At 41.5% G+C, this 23,911-nt stretch overlaps 1 protein-coding gene across 9 annotated transcripts in view; it reads right to left on the reverse strand.

Annotated features, from left to right (window-relative positions):
* cfdp1 (craniofacial development protein 1) overlaps positions 1 to 23,684 on the reverse strand; it is a 176,052-nt gene extending 152,368 nt beyond the window's left edge. The window contains exons 1-4 of one of the 9 annotated variants that reach the window (XM_048605873.1): positions 23,315 to 23,662; positions 17,928 to 18,033; positions 17,015 to 17,222; positions 11,507 to 11,625 (exon numbers count right to left, since the gene is read on the reverse strand). In XM_048605873.1, the coding sequence (XP_048461830.1) occupies positions 11,507 to 11,625; positions 17,015 to 17,222; positions 17,928 to 18,033; positions 23,315 to 23,504 (623 nt within the window). In that variant the 5' untranslated portion in view covers positions 23,505 to 23,662. Of the gene's footprint in view, positions 1 to 11,506; positions 11,626 to 17,014; positions 17,223 to 17,927; positions 18,034 to 23,314 lie in introns of all 9 variants that reach the window. The other 8 variants (XM_048605868.1, XM_048605867.1, XM_048605875.1 and 5 more) reach the window with 8 other exon arrangements.
* Between the last annotated feature and the right edge of the window lie 227 nt (positions 23,685 to 23,911).

Consider the following 23,911-nt stretch of genomic DNA (forward strand, 5'->3'; position numbering starts at 1 on the left):
AAAAACAACTTAGTTGACTAGATAACAAACTCCAACAGGAACAGATGGCTTAGGACTTGGCTTTCCAGGCAGCACACAGTACAATACCAGCACACTTGATAGACTCAGATCTGCTGTAGTAGTACAAAACCAGTCAGTTTAAATAGAAGTTGAACAGGTTCATGGCCCGCTCACAGAAATGAAAACTATACTAGTGCCGTATGTGTTAAACCGTCAAAAATCATTGGAATCCTTCAAATTACACCATGCTCAATTTTGTGTGATGCACAAGTCATTGCTGCAGGATTCTATTAATTATTTTCTTCATGACATTTGTAGACTAGGCTGCTTGGACCAAAAGAAAACTTCATTTGTGGGAAAATGTCATATCAGGTAAATAACTTGCTTCAGAATATATCACATATATTCTATGTGCCAACTTCCCCCACCCACCCCACCAACACTTAACCTGCCTATAACCCTCACCATAGAGCATGGGAACAGAGCCTTCAGTCCAACTAGTCTGCACTGACCATATTCCCAAACTAAACTAGTCCTACTTGCCTGCGTTTGGCCCATATCACTTTAAACCGTTCCTACTCATGTACTTGGGCAGAGGAGATGGGGTTGCCTTACCAGTAAGGAACTAAATTAAATCAATAGCAAGAAACAAAGTAGGGTCAGATGATATTGAATCTGTGTGGGTGAGAAACCGCAAAGGTGAAAAAATCCATAATGGGAGATATGTACAGGCCTCCAAACAGTAGTCAGGATTTGGGGCACAAGATACACCGACAGATAGAAAAGGCATGTAAGAAAGGCAAGATTACAGTGATCATGGGGGATTTCAGCAAACAGGTGGACTGGGAAAATCAGGTTGGTAGTGGATCGCAAGAAAAGGAATTTGTGGAACGTCTGCAAGATGGCTTTTTGGAGCAACTAGTGATGGAGCCCACTAGGGAACAGGCAATTCTGGATTTAGTGATGTTCAATGAGGCAGACTTGATAAGGGAGCTTAAGGTGATGAAACCTTTAGGAGGCAGTGACCATGAGATGATAGAATTTACTCTGTAATTTGAGCAAGAGAAAGTGGAGTCAGATGTAACAGTCTTAGAGTTGAATAAAGCAACTTTAGATGCATGAGGAAGGAGCTGACCAGAACTGACCAGGAGAGGAGCCTGGCAGGAAAAACAGTGGAACAGCAATGGCAGGAGTTTCTAGGAGTAATTCGGGAGACACAGCAAAAATTCATCCCCAGGAAAAAGAGGCATACTAAAAAAAAGAGTACGAGGCAACCATGGCTGACAAGGGAAGTCAGCAAAAGCATAAAAGCAAAAGAGAAAGCATATAATGTGTCGAAGGGCAGTGGGAAGCCAGAGGATTGGGAAGCCTACAAAGACAAGACGACAATGAAAAAAAGGAATAAGGAGGGAGAAGACTAAATATGAGGGTAAGCTAACCAGTAATATAAGAGAAGATTGCAAGAATTTCTTTAGATATAGAAAGGGCAAAAGAGAGTCAACAGTGAACATTGGAGTGCTGGAAAATGACACTGGAGTAGTATAATGGGGAACAAAGAAATGGCTGAGGAACTAAATAAATATTTTGTGTCAGTCTTCACATGGAAGACACAACTAACATTTCAAAAATTCAAAAGAGTCAGGGGAGCAGAGATAAGCTTGGTGGCCATTACCACAGAGAAGGTTCCAGAAAAACTCAAAGATCTGAAGGTGGATAAATCATTTGGACCAGATGGACTACACCCTAGAGTTCTGAAGAAGATAGCTGAAGAGATAATGGAGGCATTAGTGGTGATCTTTAGGAATCAGTGGCATCAGGGAGAGTCCCAGATGACTAGAAAATTGCTAATGGAACTGAGGGAATTCTGGCTAAGTTTGCAGATGATACAAAGATTGGGAGAGGGACAGGTAGTATTGAGGAAGCAGGGAGACTGCAGAAGGATTTAGAGAGGTTAGGAGAGCGGGCAAAGAAATGCCAGATGGAATACAATGTGGGAAAGAAGAAGAGGCATGGACTATTTTCTAAATGGGGATAAAATCCAGAAATCAGAGTGCAAAGGGACTTGGGAGTTCTAGTCCAGGATTCTCCTCAGGTAAACTTGCAGGTTGAGTAAGTAGTTAGAAAGGCAAATACAATGTTGGCATTTATTTCAAAAGGGCTAGAATATAAAAGCAGGGATGTGCTTCTGAGGCTTTATAAAGCTCTGGTCTGATCACATTTAGACTATTGAGAGTAATTTTGGGCCCCATACCTCAAGAAGGATGTACTGGCCCTGGAGCAAGTCCAAAGGAGGTGCACAAGAATGATCCCAGGAATTAAAGGCGTGACATATGAGGACCTCGGGCCTATACTCGATGGAGTTTTGAAGGACTGGGGGTGGGGAGCTAGGATCTAACAAACTTACAAAATACTGACCGTCCTGGACCGAGTGGACAATGGAAAGATGTTTCCATTGGTAGGAGAGACCAGGCCTGAGGGCACAGCCTTAAAATAAAGGGAAGGCACTTTAAAACAGAGATAAGGAGAAATTTCTTCAGCCAGAGAGTGGTAACTCTATGGAATTCATTGCCACAGAAGGCTGTGGAAGCCAGGTCATTGAATAGGTTTAAGACAGAGATGGATAGATTCTTGATTATCAAGAGTTATGGGGAGAAAGCAGGAGATTGGGCTTGAGAAACTTCTCAGCCAAGACTGAGTGGCACAGCAGACTCGATGGGCTGAATGGTCTAATTTCTACTCCTATGCCTTATGATCTACTTATCCAAACATCTTTTAAACGTTCTAACTGTACCTGCAGCCACCACTTCCTCTGGCAGTACATTCCACACACAAACCAGTCTGTATAAAAAAAAAGTTGCCCCTCATGTCCTTTTTAAAAACTTTCTCCTCTCACCCTAAAATATACCCCTACTTTTGAACTCCCCCATCCTAAGGAAAAGACTCTGACTATTCACCTTATCTATGCCTCTCATGATTTTATAAAGGTCACCCTTCAACCTCTCATGCTCCAGTGAAAAAAAGCCCAGCCTATTTTTAGAACTCAAACCTTCCATTCCCAGCAAGATCCTGGTAAGTGTTTTCTGAACCCTCTCCAATTTAATAATATCCTTCCTATAGCAGGGCGATCAGAACTGCACACCGTACTCCAGCAGAGGTCTCATCAACATCCCATACAACCTCAACATGACGTCTCAACTACTTGCCTTCCTGCCTAACTTTGTGTCATCTACAAATTTGGCAATACATTCACTTCCCTCTCCATGATTATGAATATATATTGGAAATAATTACAGTCCCAGCACTGATGCCTGTGGCACTCCACTAGTTAAATGTGCCATCCTGAAAATGCCACCCCTTATTCCAACTCTCCGTACTCTATTAATTAGCTGATCCTCTAACAATGCTAATATACTACCTCACCATGGGCTGTTATCATATTAAATCGCCTGTTTTTTTTCAAGGTTTGTGCATCCTATACCACTTTAAGTATCATTACCCAAATAGCTGCCCTGCAATGCTGCCATAGTCTTTTGCTTTGTTAGCTAATGCTTCCCCTCTCCCAAACAGTCCAAGCCCTCCATACTCCCATTTAGTTTAATACCCTCTCTGAAGTCATGCACAAATCCTTTTTGTTTGCACAGAACAGGACCCTGGATATGAACATATGTTGCATCTGGCAAGTGTAAATGAGCTATCCTGTGAAGCTGACAGATTATCGTCAACTCAGACAGTATGTTCCTGTAAGTGTGAAGAGCAAGGCTGGTAGGTGTAGGGAATGCTGGATGACGAGAATGATTGAGGCTCTGGTCAAGAACGAGAAGGCGGCAAATGTCAGGTATAGACTGCTGGGATTGAGTGAATTCCCAGAGGAGTATAACAGCAGGAGTATAGCCAAGAGGGAAATCAGGAGGGCAAAAACAGGACATGAGATAGCTTTGGCAAATAGGGTTAAGAGGAATCCAAAGAGATTATACAAATACATTAAGGGCAAAAGAGTAAATAGGGAGATAATGGGGCCCCTTAAGGATCAACGAAGCTGTGTGTGGAACTAGAGGAGATGAGTGACAGACTAAATAAATATTTTGCATCAGCATTTACTGTGGAGAAAGACACGGAAGCTAGGAAACTTGGGGAAATAAATAGTAATGTTTTGAAAAGTATCCATACTACAGAGGGAGACGTGCTGGAGGTCTTAAAAAGCATAAAGGTAGATAAATCCCAAGGATTTGATCAGGTGTGTTCCAGAACTATGTGGAAAGCCAGGGAAGAGATTACTGGGCCCCTTGCTAAGATACGTGTATCATCGACAGCCACAGGTGAGGTGCCGGAAGACTGGAGGGTGGCTAATGTAGTGCTGTCATTTAAGAAAGGTGATAAGGAAAAGCCAAGGAACTATAGACTGGTGAGCCAGACTCAATAGTGGGTAAGTTATTGGGGGAAATTCTGAGGGACAGGATTTACATGCATTTGGAAAGGCAAGGACTGATTAACAATAGTCAACATGGTTTGTGCATGGGAAATCATGTCTCACTAACTTGATTGAGTTTTCTGAAGAGAGTACAAAGAAGACTGATGAAGGCAGAATGGTAAAAGCTGCTCATATAGAATTCAGCAAGGCAGTCAACCAGGTTTCACATGGTAGACTGGTTAGCGAGGTTAGATCAAATGGAATCCAGGGGGAAGCTAGCCAATTGGATACAAAATAGGCTTGAAGATAGGAGACAGAGGGTGGTGATAGAGAGTTGTTTTTCGGACTGGAAGCTTGCGGTCACTGGTGAGCCCATAGGGATTGATGCTGGCTCCTCTGCTTTTCGTCACTTATATAAAATGATCTGGATGTGAATATCGGAGGTACGGTTAGTAAGTTTGCAGCTGACACCAAAATTGGTGGTGTAGTGGACAGTAAAGAAGGTTATCTCAGAGTACAAAGGGACCTTGATCAGATGGACCAATGGGCCAAGGAGTGGCAGATGAGTTTAATTTAGAGCAATGTGAGGAGTTTCATTTTGGTAAGGCAAACAAGGGAAGGACGTGTACAGTTAATGGTTGGGCCCTGGGGAGTGCTGAACAGAGACCAAAGGGTGCAGGTGCGTAATTCCTTGAAAGTGGAGTCGCAATAGACAGGGTGGTGAAGGTGACATTTAGCACGCTTGCCTTTATTGGTCAGTGCATTGAATATAGGAGTTGGGATGTCAAGTTGTGGCCATACAGGACATTGGCAAGGCCATTTTTAGAACACTGCATTTAATTCTGGCCTCGCTGCTATAGGAAGGATGTTGTTAAACTTGAGAGGGTTCAGAAAAGATTTATAAGGATGTTGGGAGCGTTGGAGGTTTTGAGCCAATACAGAGAGGCTTAGTAGGCTGGGACTATTTTCTCTGAGGTGTTGGTGGCTGAGGGCTGACCTTATAGAGGTCTATAAAATCATGAGGGGCATGGGTAGGGTGAAGAGCTAAGGTCTTCTTTGCAAGGTAGGGAAGTCCAAAACTGGAGGGCGTAAATTTCAGGTGAGAGGAGAAAGATTTAAAAAGAACCTGAGGGACAACTTTTCAGGCAGAGCGTGGTGCGTGTATGGAAGATGCTGCCAGAGGAAGTGGTAGAGGTGGGTACAATTACAACATTTAAAAAGGCATCATTTAAAAGGTTTATGAACAGGAGGGGTTTAGAGGGATATGGGTCAAATGCTGGCAAATGGGATTAGGTCAGTTTAGGATATCTGGTCGACATGAACAAGTTGGACTGAAGGGTCTATTTCCATGCTGTATAACTCCATGACTCGATGGCTGTATAACTGGATGTTAGTGTGGCTTTGAAAATACTCAAGATTGTTCAGCATGTTCTGTTCAATCACAGAATCACATCTAACAGTCAGTGTTTGTTTCGGGTTTTGCAAATGCAAGCTGGTTGAGTACGGGCAATGCAGAGTGATGCCAACTGCACAGATTCAATTCCCACATCAGCTGAGGTTACTATGAGGAACTCTCCTTCTCAACCTCTCTGTTCGCCTGAGGCATGGTGATCCTAAGGTTAAACCAATACCAGTCATCACTCTCTAATGACAGACCTGCCCTATTAGTGGTAGGACTGTGGCAACTTTACACCTTTAGAGTCAAGCTACTGGTGCCACAATAGTACTTACATTCAAACACAACATGGCTTAATTGGTTAGTAGGCAGTATGTCTTTTTGGACCAATGGCAGCATCCTGTTGATGGAAACTACCACTTGTGTAGCCAATACATAAAAGAAATGAGAAACAGCTTACCTAATGTTACAATAATGTAAGATTCTTTGTCTTTCTATGATAATTTGAGGTAAATTAGGAATTTTTCAGGTCTGAAGGTCCGTTTGTGAGTTTGCATGTGACACAGCAAATGATTACCTGGTTAGGATAGCAACTGTTCTGCAAGATCGCTAAGATGTGCTTTATTTCAATTTCAAGCTCACAAAAGTCTGCAAATGACTAAGTCTTTATTTTCAGGATTGCTGATAAGGACAACTTGTAGCTTGTGGAGGCTATATAAATCCAAACATCTATACATTGAAAGCAAGTTTGCAGTAGACTAAGTGCAGAATTTTCTTATTAGCAGATTTCTCAAATAGCACATCTAGGGAATGAAGTGCTTAGACTGTTTCAACTCAAAAGTGAACAGGAACATGGGTTGGGGTGTATTAAAGTGCCCTAACAAGGTTATGGATTCAAAGATCACATATGCATTATCTATGTATCAGAAATATGCATAGTAGGTCATTACAGTTCATTCCATCAAAATGCATTTCTTTCAAATTACCCAGAAGTTTTGGAAGCCTCTTGTTCCCCACTGCTTTCTGCATGACAACACCTCTGTTACAGTCAACTTGCCATCCAACCAGCACCTTTTTCTCTTTAGTATAAAGTGTTCCCATTGTTTAAAATTAGGCATTCTTGCATTGTCTTAACAAGTGGAAGTCAAAAAGCTTCTGCAACATCTTTCTTTTCCGTCATATTCCAGTTTTGCGGTATGAAGAAACAATTTATATATTTTAAAATTGAATTCATAACTGGTTGGGCATGTGCAATGCTCTAGGTCTGGTAGTGAGTACATATATCACATAAACATATGGACAAGTCAAACACAACCAGTAGAAATTAGAAGGTACCTTGCAATTTTATTCAGAATCCAACACAATTTTTAAAAATGCTTTTCAAAATATTGATATGGTCCATGTGACTAGCCATGAAAATTATTTGAGAAAGCACCGATTAATAGTGCCAGAAAGGAAATTTCTGCTGAGACACAATCTATAAGACTGGACAGCTGCTACCCTCTTGTGGTAGTAAATCATAACTTATGCTTCAATATCCTATAACAGCATCAATTTTTAAAAATTTAGGTCAGTTCAAATGGCACAAGGTTTTTAAAAAGTAAATTTGAAATTTATAACCTGCCTCACAGATTATCAGCCATTTGCTCTTTGACAAGCTACAAGGAAGAGAGAACAAGACTCTCTAAGGACACCCAAAGAGGTCCTACGGGGTGTGAAAAGCATATAAATGAAAGTAACTTCTTTATTTAAATGATTCTTTGAATTGCCATATCCAGAATATTTATTTTTTAATAATGCATTGGTCATTCCCTCTGTGCTATCCCTGGCATATTTTACTAGGTACATTTGAGATCCATTGCTACTACCTGATTGTGTGCACTCCCTCAGGGATTTATTTTGATCTAACTTGACTCTACTATGGCTGCCCCCTTCAGATCAACTATTTTTACACCATTCCATATATGCCTTCACAATGTTCATTCACTCTCATCAGTGAGGCTACTCATGATGATTATTCTGGTACTGACTGAAACACACATATGCAGACATTACAATTTTCTCTTTTAACAGTCTCAGCCCCTTCTATTCCATCACCAACTCAGCAACCTGCCTTTTCTCATTCCTCAGAACCAATGATACTGCTCAGGCCAGATAATTTAAACCTGCATTGATTCAGACTCCACTCACTTTAATGTCAACAAATAAGACAATTTCGACTCATGACTCTTCCTGATATAACTACCCACATTAATCCTCTCAAGCCAGGGAGTTGGGGTGGGGCGGGGGGGGTGTGTGTGCTATAACTCAGACATGCCTGGTTCATAGCTAGACTCATCACCATTCACAAGATCTGGTTGACTATATCAAACCACATCATACTGTGCTTTACTCGAAACAAAATAATTACTCCAGGAGCATTCTAGATAGCAAGTAGATTCCAAGATTCCTGATAACTCCTTCAACCTGCTCTGGCCACACCCCAGTCTACCAATTCTTAGATATATATCAAATATATCAAACTATTAAATATGTAGAAAAGCCCTTAAATGTCAAAGAATAAGACAATGTGTTACGTTGAATTGCCTCGTCTCTGCCATTTCCTGGTTTTCCATTCTACACTCTGCCGAACCCCAAACTCACGCTTAGAAAAAATTCACTTTGATTTCTCTCTCTAGGCTAGAGGCAATGAGACCAGCTGTAGTATGCCAAGTATTCTGGGCATTCATTTAAACTGGTGATCTTCCTGATATCACAGAATCACAATCCACAATTCATCTAATCACTGCATTGAGAGATTAATTTTGGTAATGTCTTCAGGTGCCATCCTTGACTTAATTGCATCTAAACTGCTCAACAGTAATTGCACAAATTCCATGCAGTATGCTGCTCTATTATTCTGCAGAAGAACTCAAATATGATTATTATATTATTTTAACGACAAGGCAAATGAATTTCACAAGTTAGTTAGTTATCAGACAGCCTATTACAAAAAGAAAATTCCGTATTCCACAATAATCTTGTCCATAAACCACCAGCTCAGCAGGGAATTTGCTATTTGTTCTTTGGGACAGAATTACTTGGATAGATTATATCACTGTCTTACAATTTAGAAAAATAGTACATTGTATGCATTGCAATCAGCAGTGTTTTCACTAGAGTTGGCATTGCTGACTTGAATAAAATGCTCAAATCAAATACCCTCAAAGTCCTTTGTAGCATTAAACAAGCAAATAAAATTCAAAACCCCAAAGACAGTCATGTGACAAATATCATGTCCTGTCTTAAATTATTTTTCAATCACATTCATGTCAAAACAGTCTTTTAAAGCCAAAGTATTGATTTATAAAATTACTTAGAGAATTTGACCCACTTCAAGGTGTTTAAAAATATATTGATTTAGCTTTTCTGATATCTGCAATTACCTGGCGATCTGCTAAGTTCCCCTAATGAACTGCAACTAACTGATATCCAAGAACTCTTAAAACTACAGATACAGGGGAGATTAATCCAAAATATCATAGCCACATATTCCAGTGAAGGAGGAGGATTCCAGGGAGGGGTTAAACAAACCATGGTTAAGCAAAGATTAGTGGTAAATCAGAATGATTAAAAGCCAATGAAAGCTGACCAAAAACATAATAAACAGGGGAAAAATAAATTACCAAGGTAAACTAGAAAGTAATAACAAAACAGAGAGTAAAGAGCTTCTTCAAAATGTATTAAAAGGAAGAGGTGCCAAAGTGAATATGGGTTCCTTAGAGAATGAGGCTGGCGAAATAATAATCATATCTTAGAATCCCTACAGTGTGGAAACAGGGCCTTCGGCCCAACAGGTCCACACTGAACCTCAGAGCATCCCACCCAGACCCATCCCCCATAACCCACCTAATCTACACATCCCTGAATACTATGGGCAATTTAGCATTGCCAATCCGCCTAGCCTGCATATCTTTGGGCTGCGGGAGGAAACCGGAGCACCCAGAGGAAACTCACGCAGACACGGGGATAATGTGCAAACTCCGCACAGACGGTCGCCTGAGGCTGGAATCAAACCCGGGTCCCTGGTGCTGCGAGGCAGCAGTGCTAACTACTGAGCCACCGTGCCGGCCCTACATTACTAGATGTAATGTATTTTAATTTCTAAGAAGGTACTTGTCACGGTACTGCACAAGGATACGCGATAAGATAACAGCCTGTGCAGGCTGTTGGGGTTAGTATATTAGCATGGATAGGGGATTGGATAACTAATAGCAAACAGAGTCAAGATAATGGTGACATTTCCAGGATGGCAACCTGTAACTAGTGGAGTGCACAGGGATCAGTACTTCTGCAAACATATTTCTTTCCTCTTTATTCTTTCATGGGGATGTGGGCGTCGCTGACTAGACCAGCATTTATTGCTCATTCCTAGTTGCTATTGAGAAGGTAATGGTGTGCTGCCTTCTTGAACAACTGCAATCCATTAGGTGCATGTATACCCACAATGCCATTAGGAAGGGCGTTCCAGGATCTTGGCTCAGTACCACTGAAGTAACGGCAATACATGTCCAATCAGGGCGGTGCATGGTTTGAAGGGGAACTTGCAGGTGGTCATGTTCCCATGTATCTGCTGTCCTTGTCCTTCCTAAATGGTGGTGGTCACGGGGTTGGGAGATGCAACATTAATAACTTGGATGAGAGAAGTGAGTATACTATTTACAAATCTGCAGATGATCCGCACAAAAATCGGTGGAAAGGCAGTTGGTGAAAATGACACAAAGAATCTTGACAGGGATATAGACAGGTTAAATGATCAGGCAAAAAGTTGGCAAATGTAATTTAAGGTGGGAAAATTTGACATTAAGTTCTTTAGCAGGAATAATTGAGAAGATGAATGCATTTGAGTGGAGAAAGATTGCAGAAAGACACAGAAGAGGGATTTGGGAGTCCTTGTGTGAATCACAACGAACTAGCATAAAGTTCACCAAGTAATAGGGAAGACAAATAAAACACTGGTCTTTATTTCAAAGGAATGGAGTGTAAAAATAGGAACGTCTTGGTAAAAGTATACAAAAGACCTAAATAGGCCACACCTAGAATATTGTAAGCAGTTTTGGTCCATTATCCAAGAAAAGATATTGGAGACAATTTAGACAAATTCAGGTTGATTCAGGTATGGAGGGATTTTCTTATGAGATGAGATTTAACAGGTTGGGCTTGTATTCACTGGGGTTGAGAAGAATGAAAGGGGACCTTACTGAAACTTAGAGGGAGCTCGACAGGGCAGTTATGAAGACCTAGCCCCTTGTGAAAAAGTCTAGGACGAGAAGGCAGAATCTTAGCATATGGGGTGGCCATTTAAGACGAAGAAGGAATGTTCCCTCTCTCAAAGGAGTTAATCTGCGGAAGTCTTTATCACAAAGATATGTCGAGACTGTGTCGTTCAGAATATTTATGGCTAAGACACGTTTTTTTAATCAGGAAGAGAATTTAAGACTATGGAGAAAAGGCAGGAATGCAGAGCTGAGGATTATCAATGCAGCCATAATCTCATTGAATGGCGGAGTGGACTTGATGGGTTCGAGTGTCTACTCTTGTGTCTTATATTATACAAAAGCAACTAGGACAATCTGGACAAGAACGAGTCACTTTCAAACCTCATGTCTGCTTTATTGTTACATTGCAATTTCTTGTTAACACTACCAATTAAAACAACTTACTTGATTTTTTCTCCAGCAAAGTCAAACACCTTTGTGATTGTGACTTTTCCAGGTGCTTTTGGTTTCTCTGGGTCTTTCACCGTATCCTCAGGCTTGCTCAACTTCCCTACTAGTATGCCCTATTCAGGAGAAATAAGAAAACTGATTAGATATGTTTACATAAGCAGCAGATATTATGTATGTTAATGACTGTAAAATCAAAACAACTTCGGTAGGAAATACACTACAGTGCAACTGCTGTCCGAGTTTACCTATCATATAATATGTTTTTAATAACTGTTTGCATGTTGACCAACTTATTAATAATTCTGTCTTCATCAAAAATGTTCCATGAATAAGCATAATTCAGTTGTCTTATATTGCTAAACATAAGTATTCTCCTGTCATTCATAGGATGTAGTTAAAAGTTGGACAGAAATTACTTCAATATTCAGTCTTAATGATAAGAATTACAAATGCAAAGGATTATCAGATTAGCTGTGATTTCTTTGATTGGTCCAACAGACTTGGTGGGCCATACAGCCTAGTTATGCACCTACATCTTGTCATCGCTTGAAACAAAATAAATTTTCAAAATTTGGAAATGTTTTGGATCTATTTCATGCAAAGTTTAAGACAAATTGTACTGATAGTTCACCTCTATCAAAAAGCAGTACAATTTATTAATATAATCAGAATATTGGTTGAGTGCTGGGGTGGGAACAATTAGGTTGGAAATGTTACTAAACTAGTCATTCAGAGACCCAGGCTAATTTAATGGAGACATAGACCACCACTGCAGCTTTATTTCACAATTCATTTATTTAAATTCATTGAAGAGTTTCAGTGCGCTATGATGCCAGGTATGTTCATCATATGTCCCAAGAAGATATCAAGCAACATGCCCTGTTGACCATTCACAGTATCAGCATGCTGATCGTGCTAAACCAACCCACGTTTGCAAGCCTAAGTGAAGTGTGTCCACCATTAGGTGTAAATCCATGATTTGAAATAATTTATTAAACTAATACAGACTCCACTAAGAGTCACACCAGAAATCGATTTAAAATCAGTTGGGGTCACAACGTGATGCATTTGTGCTTGCGAGAAGCTACATCAATTCTGCTCTCCCTGCCATAGGAAAGATGTTGTGAAACTTGAAAGGATTCAGAAAAGATTTACAAGGATGTTGCCAGGGTTGGAAGGTTTGAGCTGTAGGAAGAGGCCAAATCGGCTGGGCTATATTCCCTGCAGTATCAGAGGCTGAGGAGTGACCTTATAGAGGTTTATAAAATTGTGAGGGGCATGGATAGGGTAAATACACAAGGTCTTTTCCCCAGGGTGGGCAAGTCCAAAACTAGAGGGCATAGGTTTAAGTTAAGAGGGAAAGATTTCAAAGGGATCGAAGGGGCAACTTCTTCAGGCAGAGGGTGGTGCGTGTACGGAATGAACTGCCAGAGGAAGCGGAGGCTGGTACAGTAACAACATTTAAACAGCATCTGGATAGGTACATGAATAGGAAGGGTTGAGAGAGATATGGGCCAAATGCTGGCAATGAAACTAGATTTATTTAGGATATCTGGTCAGCATGGAGGTGTTGGACCAAAGCATCTGTTTCTGTGCTGTAGATCTCTATGATTCTATGTATGAGCACAGAACACAGTTTCACATCAACAAAAGAAACTTGCACATACATTGCATCTTGTTTTTAATATAACAAAGGGGTCACGGAGACAGTCACTTTCTGTATTCCCATGGCAACACCCTGACCAATCAAACCAGGCCAGAAGATTCTGAAAATTAAGATTGGTGGTTAACTGTTCCTGCTGCATCTCCAGGTTATGATGGCCAACCAATCAGCTACCTATTCTTATGCTGTGTAAAATGGCATCCCTGTTTGACAAGTCTGTTTCTTGTGTCTTAGTTCTGATGAGTGTAAGACAAAAAGCTTCGATGTTTTAACTCCTTTTAGCAATGTTTAAGTTCTTTAATACTATGCACTTAAAGAACACAGATTCAGGATAAGTCAATGATCATTTAGGATAGATATCAGGATATGTTGCTTCACTCAAAGGGCTGTTAATTTTTCAGTGTGCTGCTCCTTTGTCACTCCACCTGATGAAGGAACAGTGGTCCGAAAGCTTGTGATTTCAAATAAACCTGTTGGACTGTAACCTGATGTCATGTGACTTCTGACCTTGTCCACCCCAGTCCAAAACCAGGACCTTCACACCCTGTTAACTTTTCTAAGTCTCTATCCCACAGTGTTGTTAATACTCAATCATTTAGTATATTTAAGGGTGAGACAGACAGCTTTCTGATCTCTCAAAGCACCAACAGATATTGAGTGGATGGGCTTGTGTAGCTGAAGTCCAAGATCAGCCATGATCATACGAAAAAAGCAAAACCTTCCTAGTCTGCAGCATTTAGTCCACTCCTGCTCCTGTTTCTTGTGCTCTTGTACCAAAGTTTCTTCAGTGACCATCTATACACATAACCTAGTTTGAATCCAGTGTTAATTTCAATAAAGACAAGCTTATGGTCAATAATGACCATGCACACTTAAATGGACATCCATCAGCCTATATGCTGCCTCTGATTATCAGCTTTAAACAAAGCAACTCCACAGAGGAAAAAGCCAAATAATGAATGAGAGCTACCTGTAGGTATCAAGATTTTCACGATTTAGAATTGCACAGCATTTCAGACAGATATTCTTCTCGGATAAACGGTGGGTAAGTTGTTGGAAGTGATTCGAGGAGGTAAGATTTATACGTATTTGGAGAGGCAAGGACTGATTAGGGATAGTCAAAATGACTTGATGCTTGGGAAATCACGTCTCACAAATTTCAGTTGAGTTTTTTGAAGATACAGTCAAAAGGATAGATGAGGACAGAGCAGTAGATGTTGTCTAAGTGGACTTTAGTAAAGCCTTTGACAAGGTTCCACATGGTAGACTGGTTAGCAAAGTTAGATTACATGGGATTCAGGGACAGCTTACCAATTAGACAAAAAAATTGGCTTGACAGAAGGAGACAGAGGGTAGTGGTGGAGGGTTGTTTTTTGGACGGGATGCCAGTGACCAGTGGTGCTCCGCAGGGATCGGTGCTGGGTGCACTGTTGTTTGTCATTTGTATAAACAATTTGGATGAAAATTCAATAGGCATGGTTACTAAGTTGGCTGGTAACACCACAACTGGTGGTATAGTGGACAGTGAAGAAGGTTATCCAAGATTACAAAGACATCTCAATCAATTGGGCCAATGGGCTGTGGATTGGCAGATGAACTTAAATTTGGATAAATGCAAGGCATTGCATTTTGATAAAACGAACAAGTGCAGGACTTATACAGTTAACAGTAGGGCCTTTTTTAGTGTTGTGAAACAGAAAGACCTAGGGGTTCAGGTACAGTTATTTGAAAGTTGCATCACAGGTAGACAGGGCAGTTAAGAAGGCATTTAGCACACTTGCCTTCATGGCTCAGACCATTGAGTAAAGGAGTTGGGATGTCATGTTGAGGTTGTATAGGACTTGGGCGAGGTTACTTTTGGAATACTGTGTACCATTCTGGTTGCCCTGCTATAGGCAGGATATTATTAAATTGGAGATGGTTCAGAAAAGATTTACAAGAATGTTGCCAGGACTGGAAGGTTAAGAATATGGCAGCATTGCAGGGCAGCTATTTGGGTAATTATACTCAGAGTGGATGTACAAATATTTTTTTTAAAAATTAGGCAATTTAAATGATAACAGCCATAGTGGAATAGTATATTAGCATTGTTAGAGGATTGGCTAACTAATACAGGTCAGAGAGTTGGAATAAGGGGGGGCATTTTCAGGATGGCCACATGTAACTAGCACAGTGACACAGGCATCAGTACTGGAGGAAGTGGTGGCTGCAGATACAGTTACAACATTTAAAAGACAGTTGGATTGGTACATGAATAGAAAAGGTTTAGAGGGATATAGGCCAAACTCAAGTAAGTGGGACTAGTTTAGTTTGGGAAACTTGATCAGCATGAATGAGTTGGACCGAAGAGTCTGTTTCCATGCTGTATGATGCTATAAATAACCGTAATAATTTACTGTAGCTTTCAAAATCTGTTTCAATCACTTGTATAGTAATGTTCGAACAAACTGTTTCTCCCTTGTCAAATGTGAAGCAGTAGAATAACCGTTTTAAAACACTGGCAGTTTGACAGATTGAAGATGATGTTTTGATCTTCTGTGACTTTGTTCTGAAATTTATCAAAATTCCTTTATTCAGTTTGCATGTACATGGATGACGAAATCCTAACAAGTACTGTAGCACCAACTGCACTTCACTCAGTCACTACTGGGGTAAAAATATTTCTTCTGACTCCAGCTTCAAACCTACATGTTCAAAAATTCTACACCCAACGGCAAAAATTTAAAACCTTTTGCCAAAATTACAAAGCTCAGCTCTTGAGATCCACAAAATGGGAACCAGGGATGAGAATGACTTGAGAGATATTATTGCTCAATGACCATGTAAGGTCTAATTGTTTCAGTTGCAGTATACACAATAATGCAATCATGATGTTGGAGTACTTCTGAACTGAAGCAGAAATCGAGGGAGTAACATAAAGATAGTGGAGGCTGCGCCTCTAAAAAGAACAGTCTTGAATGACTAAATAGTCTATTCCTACATCCTAATCCCCAGCCACCTCTTTCACATTCAACCCACCGGCCACTCCAACCCCCTCCAATATGGTCAGTATTTCAGACAGAATGGGACTGTTTGAAACGTCAGCATTTTTCTTACCTTCAATATCTGAGTCCACATCCTCTCTTAAGACCACCTACTCATGTCCTGATGTTATCACCTATCTCCATCCCTAATTCAGCTCACTTGTTTCAAAGTCTCATCCTTTTGTTGGCCCGTCTTTACTGTAGCAATGCTATTCTGGCTGCCTTCTTATTTTCCACTTATCATTAACCTAAAGTTATCTGAATCTCTTCACCGACGTCCTAAATTGCAATAATTCCTGTACACTGTCTTACATTTTCACCTGGTTCCTCAGCATCTTGTGTTGTAATTATCATTCTCATGTTCGCACTTTCTATGGCTTCATCCCTTTTCAGCCCTGCAGCCTCCTCCAGCCCTAGAACACTAATTTGGACAAATTTGGACTCATCCAAGCATCGCACACTCGCTTTCCATTATCATTGAAGGTAGCCTTCAACCACCTATGAAACTCTGGAATTCTTGAGTTTAACCCTTACACTTCTTTCTCCCGTTTTAAATACCTTTCCAAAAATACTAATTTTTAGCTTAAACATTTGATCATCTGTCCCAGTGTATTTTTTTTTGACTCTGTCAATTTTCATCTGAATATGTTCATGAAGTGGCTTGGAATGTTTTACTCTATTAAAGGCATTGTATAAACGCACGCCATAAATAGCTTGCAAGGCCAGCTTTCAATATTTTCTTCTATTCCCTAAACATCCTGTACCTGTTGATTACATTTATTCTGAGTTTTATGACATAGCTCTGTTTGTTACTACCTCTTTGCTGGAAGCTGGAGTGGTGACTACAGATTTAGGCTTATGCCCGACATCACTCAGGAAACTGGCCCAGAGATCGTCAGCTTTCTTCTTTTCTTTCAAATCCTCATCTACCGTCGCGTCAGTAAGATGGTCAGCCTCCCCTCCTCCAGCATCATCACGCTGCAAACACAATTCCTCTTGGTTTCTTTTTCTGTCAAACAAGAGCCTGGAAGTTAAGGTTGGAAGTACAGCTCTCTTATGCATGAGATCTCTTTTGGGGCATCCATACAAGGTTGGCTAAATTCAATGAAAACACAAAGCTCAGATGTCACTGATGTTACTCCTGTAGTCAGAAGGGTAGGAACAGTGAAGAGAATTAGAGAAGGCACAGAACAAGGGTAAACATGCAGAGGGGGAGTGGGGACTTCAGAAGCTTTATATTACATTAAAAATTGGCAGAGAATATAGCATAAAAGCTCAGAATTTAGACTTAATGACAACCAATGGAGAGGTTAAGGAGTGACTCATAATTGGTTAACAAATGGATGTGCAGGCTCATAAAGTGATGTATGTAAACTCCAACGTACAGCTCCACAGCATCTTTTATGGAGTGTAATATTGACAGACATTTTATAAAAGCAGGTACAGAGATCACAGACACTGTGGAAGAATTGGAAAAGAGTTAAGGAAATGATTGGCGAACAAGGAGACAGATTTTGGAGATGGTGAATGCTAAAAGGAACAGACAAGTTTAGGCAGGGAATTGGAGAGTGGAGGAGCATGCTGGCATTGTCACTGTTGATGATGGTGCAAACCCATCCTAAGTTAGAATCAGAAAGTTCCAATTTGGGTTTTTAAAGAGAGATAACACTATCATTGCCACCTGAAGGCTTTGCCAAACTCGCTATCCCATAATGCAAAACCCAATTACCTTTTTCCTGCCTTCTTCAAACACTTATTTCTCTGGGGTTGTTCATCTTCATCTAAATTATCTTCTTTCACTAGGTCATTGACATCATCTTCGCTGTAATCTTCATCTGTTGAAAAATAAGGAGGCATCACACTTACTCTTTTTGCAATTACCCAATGGACATCACAAAACCAATGTTAGATACATCTACAAGGAAACTGTTCATTTTATTTAGAAAATGTGGCAATGTACTGTTGGTAGACATGCTTCTTATATATCAAAATCTATAACCAGTTACCAGTCTGAAACCGCTTGTCAATACAATCTCCACCACTTACACTGCATTTGTTATTCCTGAACAACTGCGATATTGGGGAAAGACCATGAGTATTCATCTTAACTAGAGGCATTAAAAGGGATGACTTAAAACCACCATTATACATGTGAATTACTCTATTTCAAGTAATTCAAGAAACTCCAATCAGTACTTTGGGCAGCATGGTGGCTCAGTGGTTAGCACTGCTGCCTGACAGTGCCAGAGACCTGGGTTCAATTCCACCCTCACGCGACTGTCCGTGTGGCATTTGAACATTCTCCCCGTGTCTGCGTGGGTTTCCTCCAGGTGCTCCAACTTCCTCCCACAGTCCAAAGACGTGCAGGTTAGGTGGACTGGCCATGCCAAATTGTCCATGCTGTCCAGGGATGTGCAGGCTAGGTGGTTTAGCCATGGAAAATGCAGGGTCACAGGGATTGGTGGGGGGGGGTGGTGTGTTTGGTGGGCTGGTCTTCGGAGAGTCAATGTGGAGTCGATGGGCTGAACAGCCTGCCTCCACACCATACAGATTCTATACTTCACACCTCATTAAAGGGGAATTACCTTATTAACGTGTCTACCATTTCTGGACTTAGAATCATAGAATCCCTCCAGTGCGGAAGCAGGCCGTTCAGCCCATCGAGTGTACAGTGACCCTCCGAACAGCATTCCATCCAGACCCACCCCTGACCCTATCCCCATAACCCACTATTTTCCATGGTCAATCCACCTAATCTGCACACCTTTGGACTGTGGGAGGAAACTGGAGCACCCAGTGGAAACCCACATAGACACGGGAAGAATGTGCAAACTCCACACAGACAGTTGCCCGAGGGTGGAATTGAACTTGGGTCCCTGGTGCTGTAAGGCAGCAGTGTAAATTCAAATCAAGTGACCCTTGCACATGTTCCCTCGTTCCCAATTTGCTTTCAGCAATATTGATGATGATGGTTTATAACAGTTGCAGTGCTGAAGGAACCTCAATATTTGCCTTATCGAACAGATTAGTAGTTACTATTCAGGAAGCAATTCCAGTAGGGAGGATAGACAAGGAATTTGGTAGTAGTAGGGATCATGACAGGGGAATTGATGGTGCTCTCCATAACTATCCCGGGGAGTCCCAATCATCATGTACAGGAATATCAGTGGCCAGCTGGGTGAAAAATGGTTATGGGTGCAATTTAGAAATCGCATTCCTTAAAATATGTATCTGGAGCCCATTGCCTCCAAATGCACGAATTTTCAAAGGAGGTCAGAAAGCAAAGCAGCTGATGGATTTTAATGTAAGCAAATGTGAGGTTATCCATTTTGATCCAAAAAAGGACAGTGAGGGTTTGTTTTAAAGAAGACACAAAGTTAAATACAGTGGATGTCCAATAAGATTTGGGGGTTCAGGTGCATAGCTCTTTAAAATGCAATGGACAGGTGCAGAAAATAGTCAAGGCGGCTGATAGGATGCTGGCCTTCATATCTAAAGGGCTGGAGTATGGGGGTGTAGACATTATGCTGCAGTTATACAAAACCCTAGTTCGAGCCCACTTCAGAGTACTGTGAGCAGATCCGGCCACAACTTAGGAAGGATGTTTTGACCCTGATGGGAGTTCAACGCAGGTTTACAAGGACAATACCTGGACTTCAGTGGTTACGTTTGAGGAATGATTAGACGAATTAGGCCTTTATTCTACAGAATTTAGAAAGTTAAGGGGTAATCTAACCAAGGTCTTCAGGATATCAACAGGCAAAGACATGGTAGATAAAGATAAACTATTTCTACAGTTTGAGGATTCTAGAACCTAGGGGAATAGTCTAAGAATTAGGGCCAGACTATTCAAAAGAGATGTTAGAAAACACTTCCACATGAAAAGAGAGGAGGAGGTTCGGAACTCTCTTCTTGAAATGGCAGTCGGTGAGAACTTAGTTGCTAAATTTAAATCTCATATAGACAATTTTTATTAAGGAAGGCTATCAAGAAACATGGGCCCAAGGCAGGCATACGAAATTAGGCCACAGATCAGCCATGTCTTATTGAACGGCAGAGTAGATTTGAGGGGCTGAATGGCCTACTCCTTTTACTTTGTACAGGCAACTCAAAGCCGAATGCTGTCCAGGTCTTGCTTATCAGCACAAACTGCTTCATTACCTGAGGAGTTGAAAATGGATAGACACCGTACAATCAAGGTTGCCTATTCCTGATTTAATTATGGTGCGATGATTGTTGAAAAAACAGCTGACGATGGCTGGGCCAAGGATATAATGTGATTCTAACAATTGGGAGAGCTTCCCCTCATACCCCTAATTTCTACAGACTTCACTTTATGACACTTGATAGCAGAGACAGTCCCTATCAACTCACCATTGAAATTCAGTTCTTTAGTCGAAATCAGGGCAAAGGTATTTTGGGGCATGTAGCCAAACCGCTCCGATGGAACCCAAACTGAGCATGAGTATAACTTATTGTTAAATGTCACTGTCAACAATAGCATCCATCATTTTGCTGATGATCAAGAGTAGACTAATAGTTGGGAACTGGCTAGGTTGGATTTGTTCTGTATTTGTGGACAACATACACTCAAGCAATTTTACACATTGCTGGGTACTTATCAGTGATACTGCCTTTTTGAAAAGAAAAATCATAGACAGTGGGACCACCGGCTGGACTAACATGTATTGTGCATCATTAGTGGCATTGAAGGTGGTGGTGAGCTGCCTTCTTGAACCTCTGCAGTCCATTTGGTGTAGATATACACACCATGCCATTAGGGAGGGAGTTCCACGATTTTGAACAGGCAATACTGCAGGAACGGCAATACAGTTCCAAGACAAGATCGTGGGTGGCTTGATGGGAACCTTGTGGGTGGTTCCCATGTATTTGCCACTCTTGTCCTTCTAGATAGTAGTGGTTGTGGGCATGGAGAATACTGTCTGAGCAGTCTTGGTGAATTTCTACAGTGCATCTTGCAGATGGTACACACTGCTGCTACTGAGCGTCAGTGGTAGAGAGAATGAATGTTTGCAGAGGTGGTGTCAGCACCCTGGGAAGTGTTACCAAACAATGAGACCTAGGGGTTCAGGTGCATAGTTCCTGGAAAGTGGTGTTGCAAGTAAACAGGATGGTGAAAGCAGCACTTGGCACACTTGCCTGCACCAGTCAAAACATTGAGTACAGGAGTTAGAACTTCATGTTGCGGTTGTACAAGACATTGGTGAAGCCACTTTTAGAATACTGCATTTAATTCTGGTCTCCCTGCTATAGGAAGGAGGTTGTGAAACTTGAGAGGGTACAGAGAAGATTTACGAGGATGTTGCTGGGACTGGAGGGTTTGACTTATTGGGAGAGGCAAAATAGGCTGGACCTTTCTTCCCTGGAGAATTAGAGGCTGAGGGCTGCCCTTGTAGAGGTTTTTAAGCTCATGAGGGGCATGGATAAGATATCCTTTCCTCCGGGTGGAGGAATCCAAAATTAGACAGAGTGTTTAAAGTGAGAGCAGAAAATATTTAAAAAAGGACTGGGGGCAACTTTTTCCACACAGAGGTTCGTGTCTATATGGAATGAGCTGCTGGAGGAAGTGGTGGACACAGGTATAATTACAACATTTAAAAGGCTTCTGGATGGGTGCAGAAGATGTTTGGAGGGATATGGGCCAAATGCGACAAGGGCAGATTGGGATGTCTGGTCAGCATGGACAAGTTGGACTCTATTTATGGGTTGCTTTGTCCTGGGTAGTCTCAAGCTTCAAATGTTGTGGGAACTGCACTCCTCCAAATAAGTGGGATGAATTCCATCACACTTATGACTAGTGTCACAAGGGTGGTGGACAAACTTTGGGAAGTTAGGAGATGAGTTAGTCGCTGCAGTATTTGTAGCCTCTGACCGGCCCTTGTTACCACTGTGGTTATGTAGCTAGTTCAGTTCAGTTCAAGGGTAACCAACAGAGTGTTGTTGTATGGGATTCAGTAATGTTACTGAATGTCAAAAAGCAATGGTTAGTTTCTTTCTTTTTGGAGGTAGTCATTGTCTGACACTTGAAATATTGTCCAGGTCTTGCTGCATTTAGGTAGGGACTGCTTCAGCATCTGAGGAGTCACAGAAGGTGATGAACATTGTACAGTCATCAACAAAAATTCCCACATTAGCTGGGCCTCTAGATTATTAGCCCAGCGACCATGCAACTATTCATTTATCTTTAGCTACAATGTCTATATATTTCCTTCTATGGTTAAAGCAAACTCAAAAGAATTAATTTAGAACTATGCCAATCCCAGAGTAGAAAGAAAACAGTAATACTGTACTTGGAAATTAACCTACTGGTCATACTGGAGCATTGCTCCGAAGTACTCAAACAAGTTGGACCTGTATACATCATTCGCAAGTTTTACTGGTCTTTCCTTCGAGGGTGCCTAGCACCTCTCCATAAGGTTTTTGGACCTTCATTAGCCCTACTGTCTCCCTCGCTATCCTTTTCCTTCAGGTTCTTCGGACACATATTTGTGTTTTCCTTGCTAATAATAATATTTTGATAGTGTCTCTTTGCTTTCCTCCGGATCACCTTTTAAATTCACCACCACACTGTCTATATTTGCATTCAAACCATTCATCCAGAGGGCGGCCCGAGTCCAGACCCCGCTGCTTGAAAAAAAAGGGGGCGGCACGTGCAGAAACTCTTACCGCGTTTAAATAAACTTAAAAATTTAGCTTCTAACCCTGTAAATTTAAGTCCAGGAGTCGGAAAGTTGGGTGAGCAAAGGAAACCCTGTTGACTGGCACAGTCACGAAGGGCCATAAAGACCTTCCATTGGCGTGCTGTTGTGTCCAGGATCCAGTTACAAAGCACCCAATAATAGTCAGAACTTCAAAAACTGGACTGGCTCTATTAGAAACAGCGGCAATTCAAATATCTCAACCACCAGATCACAACTGCAAACGAGGATATAGGGTATTTCGGGGTGGAAAAAAGACTCAGCACTCCCAAGTTTGTTCTGGTGTGCGATGGTTTGGGATTTACAGCCGAGCAAGTGTGTTACTGGTGTTTGTGTGGTAGCTTTCACCCTCACAGCTCTCTAACTGTTAGTGAGCGGATCGACAGCAAAGACCCACCATCACCTGATGGCTCGTAATCCTCATCCTCCTCCGACGAGTAATTCTCAGACTCGGAATCCGACATGACTCCTGCGGGGGTAGTAGGTTCCCGGTGCCCGGCCTCCGGATGCACTCGAGACCCCCTCCCCCTCCACCAGGTCAAATAGCGGCTGCTACCAGATCCAGTCACCGCTTCACCACAACACATTCAACACAACTGTCTCGGTACTCTAGAGCTCCCAGAGCGTCACTTGGCTCAGGGAAAAAGACCTGCAACATCTCACAAATAGGACAGGCAGAGACAATAACGTAGTTATCATGAGATTGTTTGAAATAGAATGAGTGCCGAATCAGCCGACCAGAATTTCAAGACTCTACTAAATCAAGGCGATCCATCTTCAGTCCCACTAGCCTTCGCCCTTTTGTGACATCATGAGATCTTATTGGCCACGCTGCACATCAATCGTAATGACGTACCACAGGTTGTCAGAAGGCTCGCCAATACTCGGCGACAATTGGCTGTTATTCCTCACGTTGTCAAGTTTTATGCCATCTTATTGGTTTTCCGGCAGACGTGAGGGGAAGAGGGCGGAGCTGATCAGTGCCGAGCTCTGA

Source organism: Rhincodon typus, chromosome 15 (genome assembly GCF_021869965.1).
Source record: "Rhincodon typus isolate 14 chromosome 15, sRhiTyp1.1, whole genome shotgun sequence".
Taxonomy (NCBI): domain Eukaryota; kingdom Metazoa; phylum Chordata; class Chondrichthyes; order Orectolobiformes; family Rhincodontidae; genus Rhincodon; species Rhincodon typus.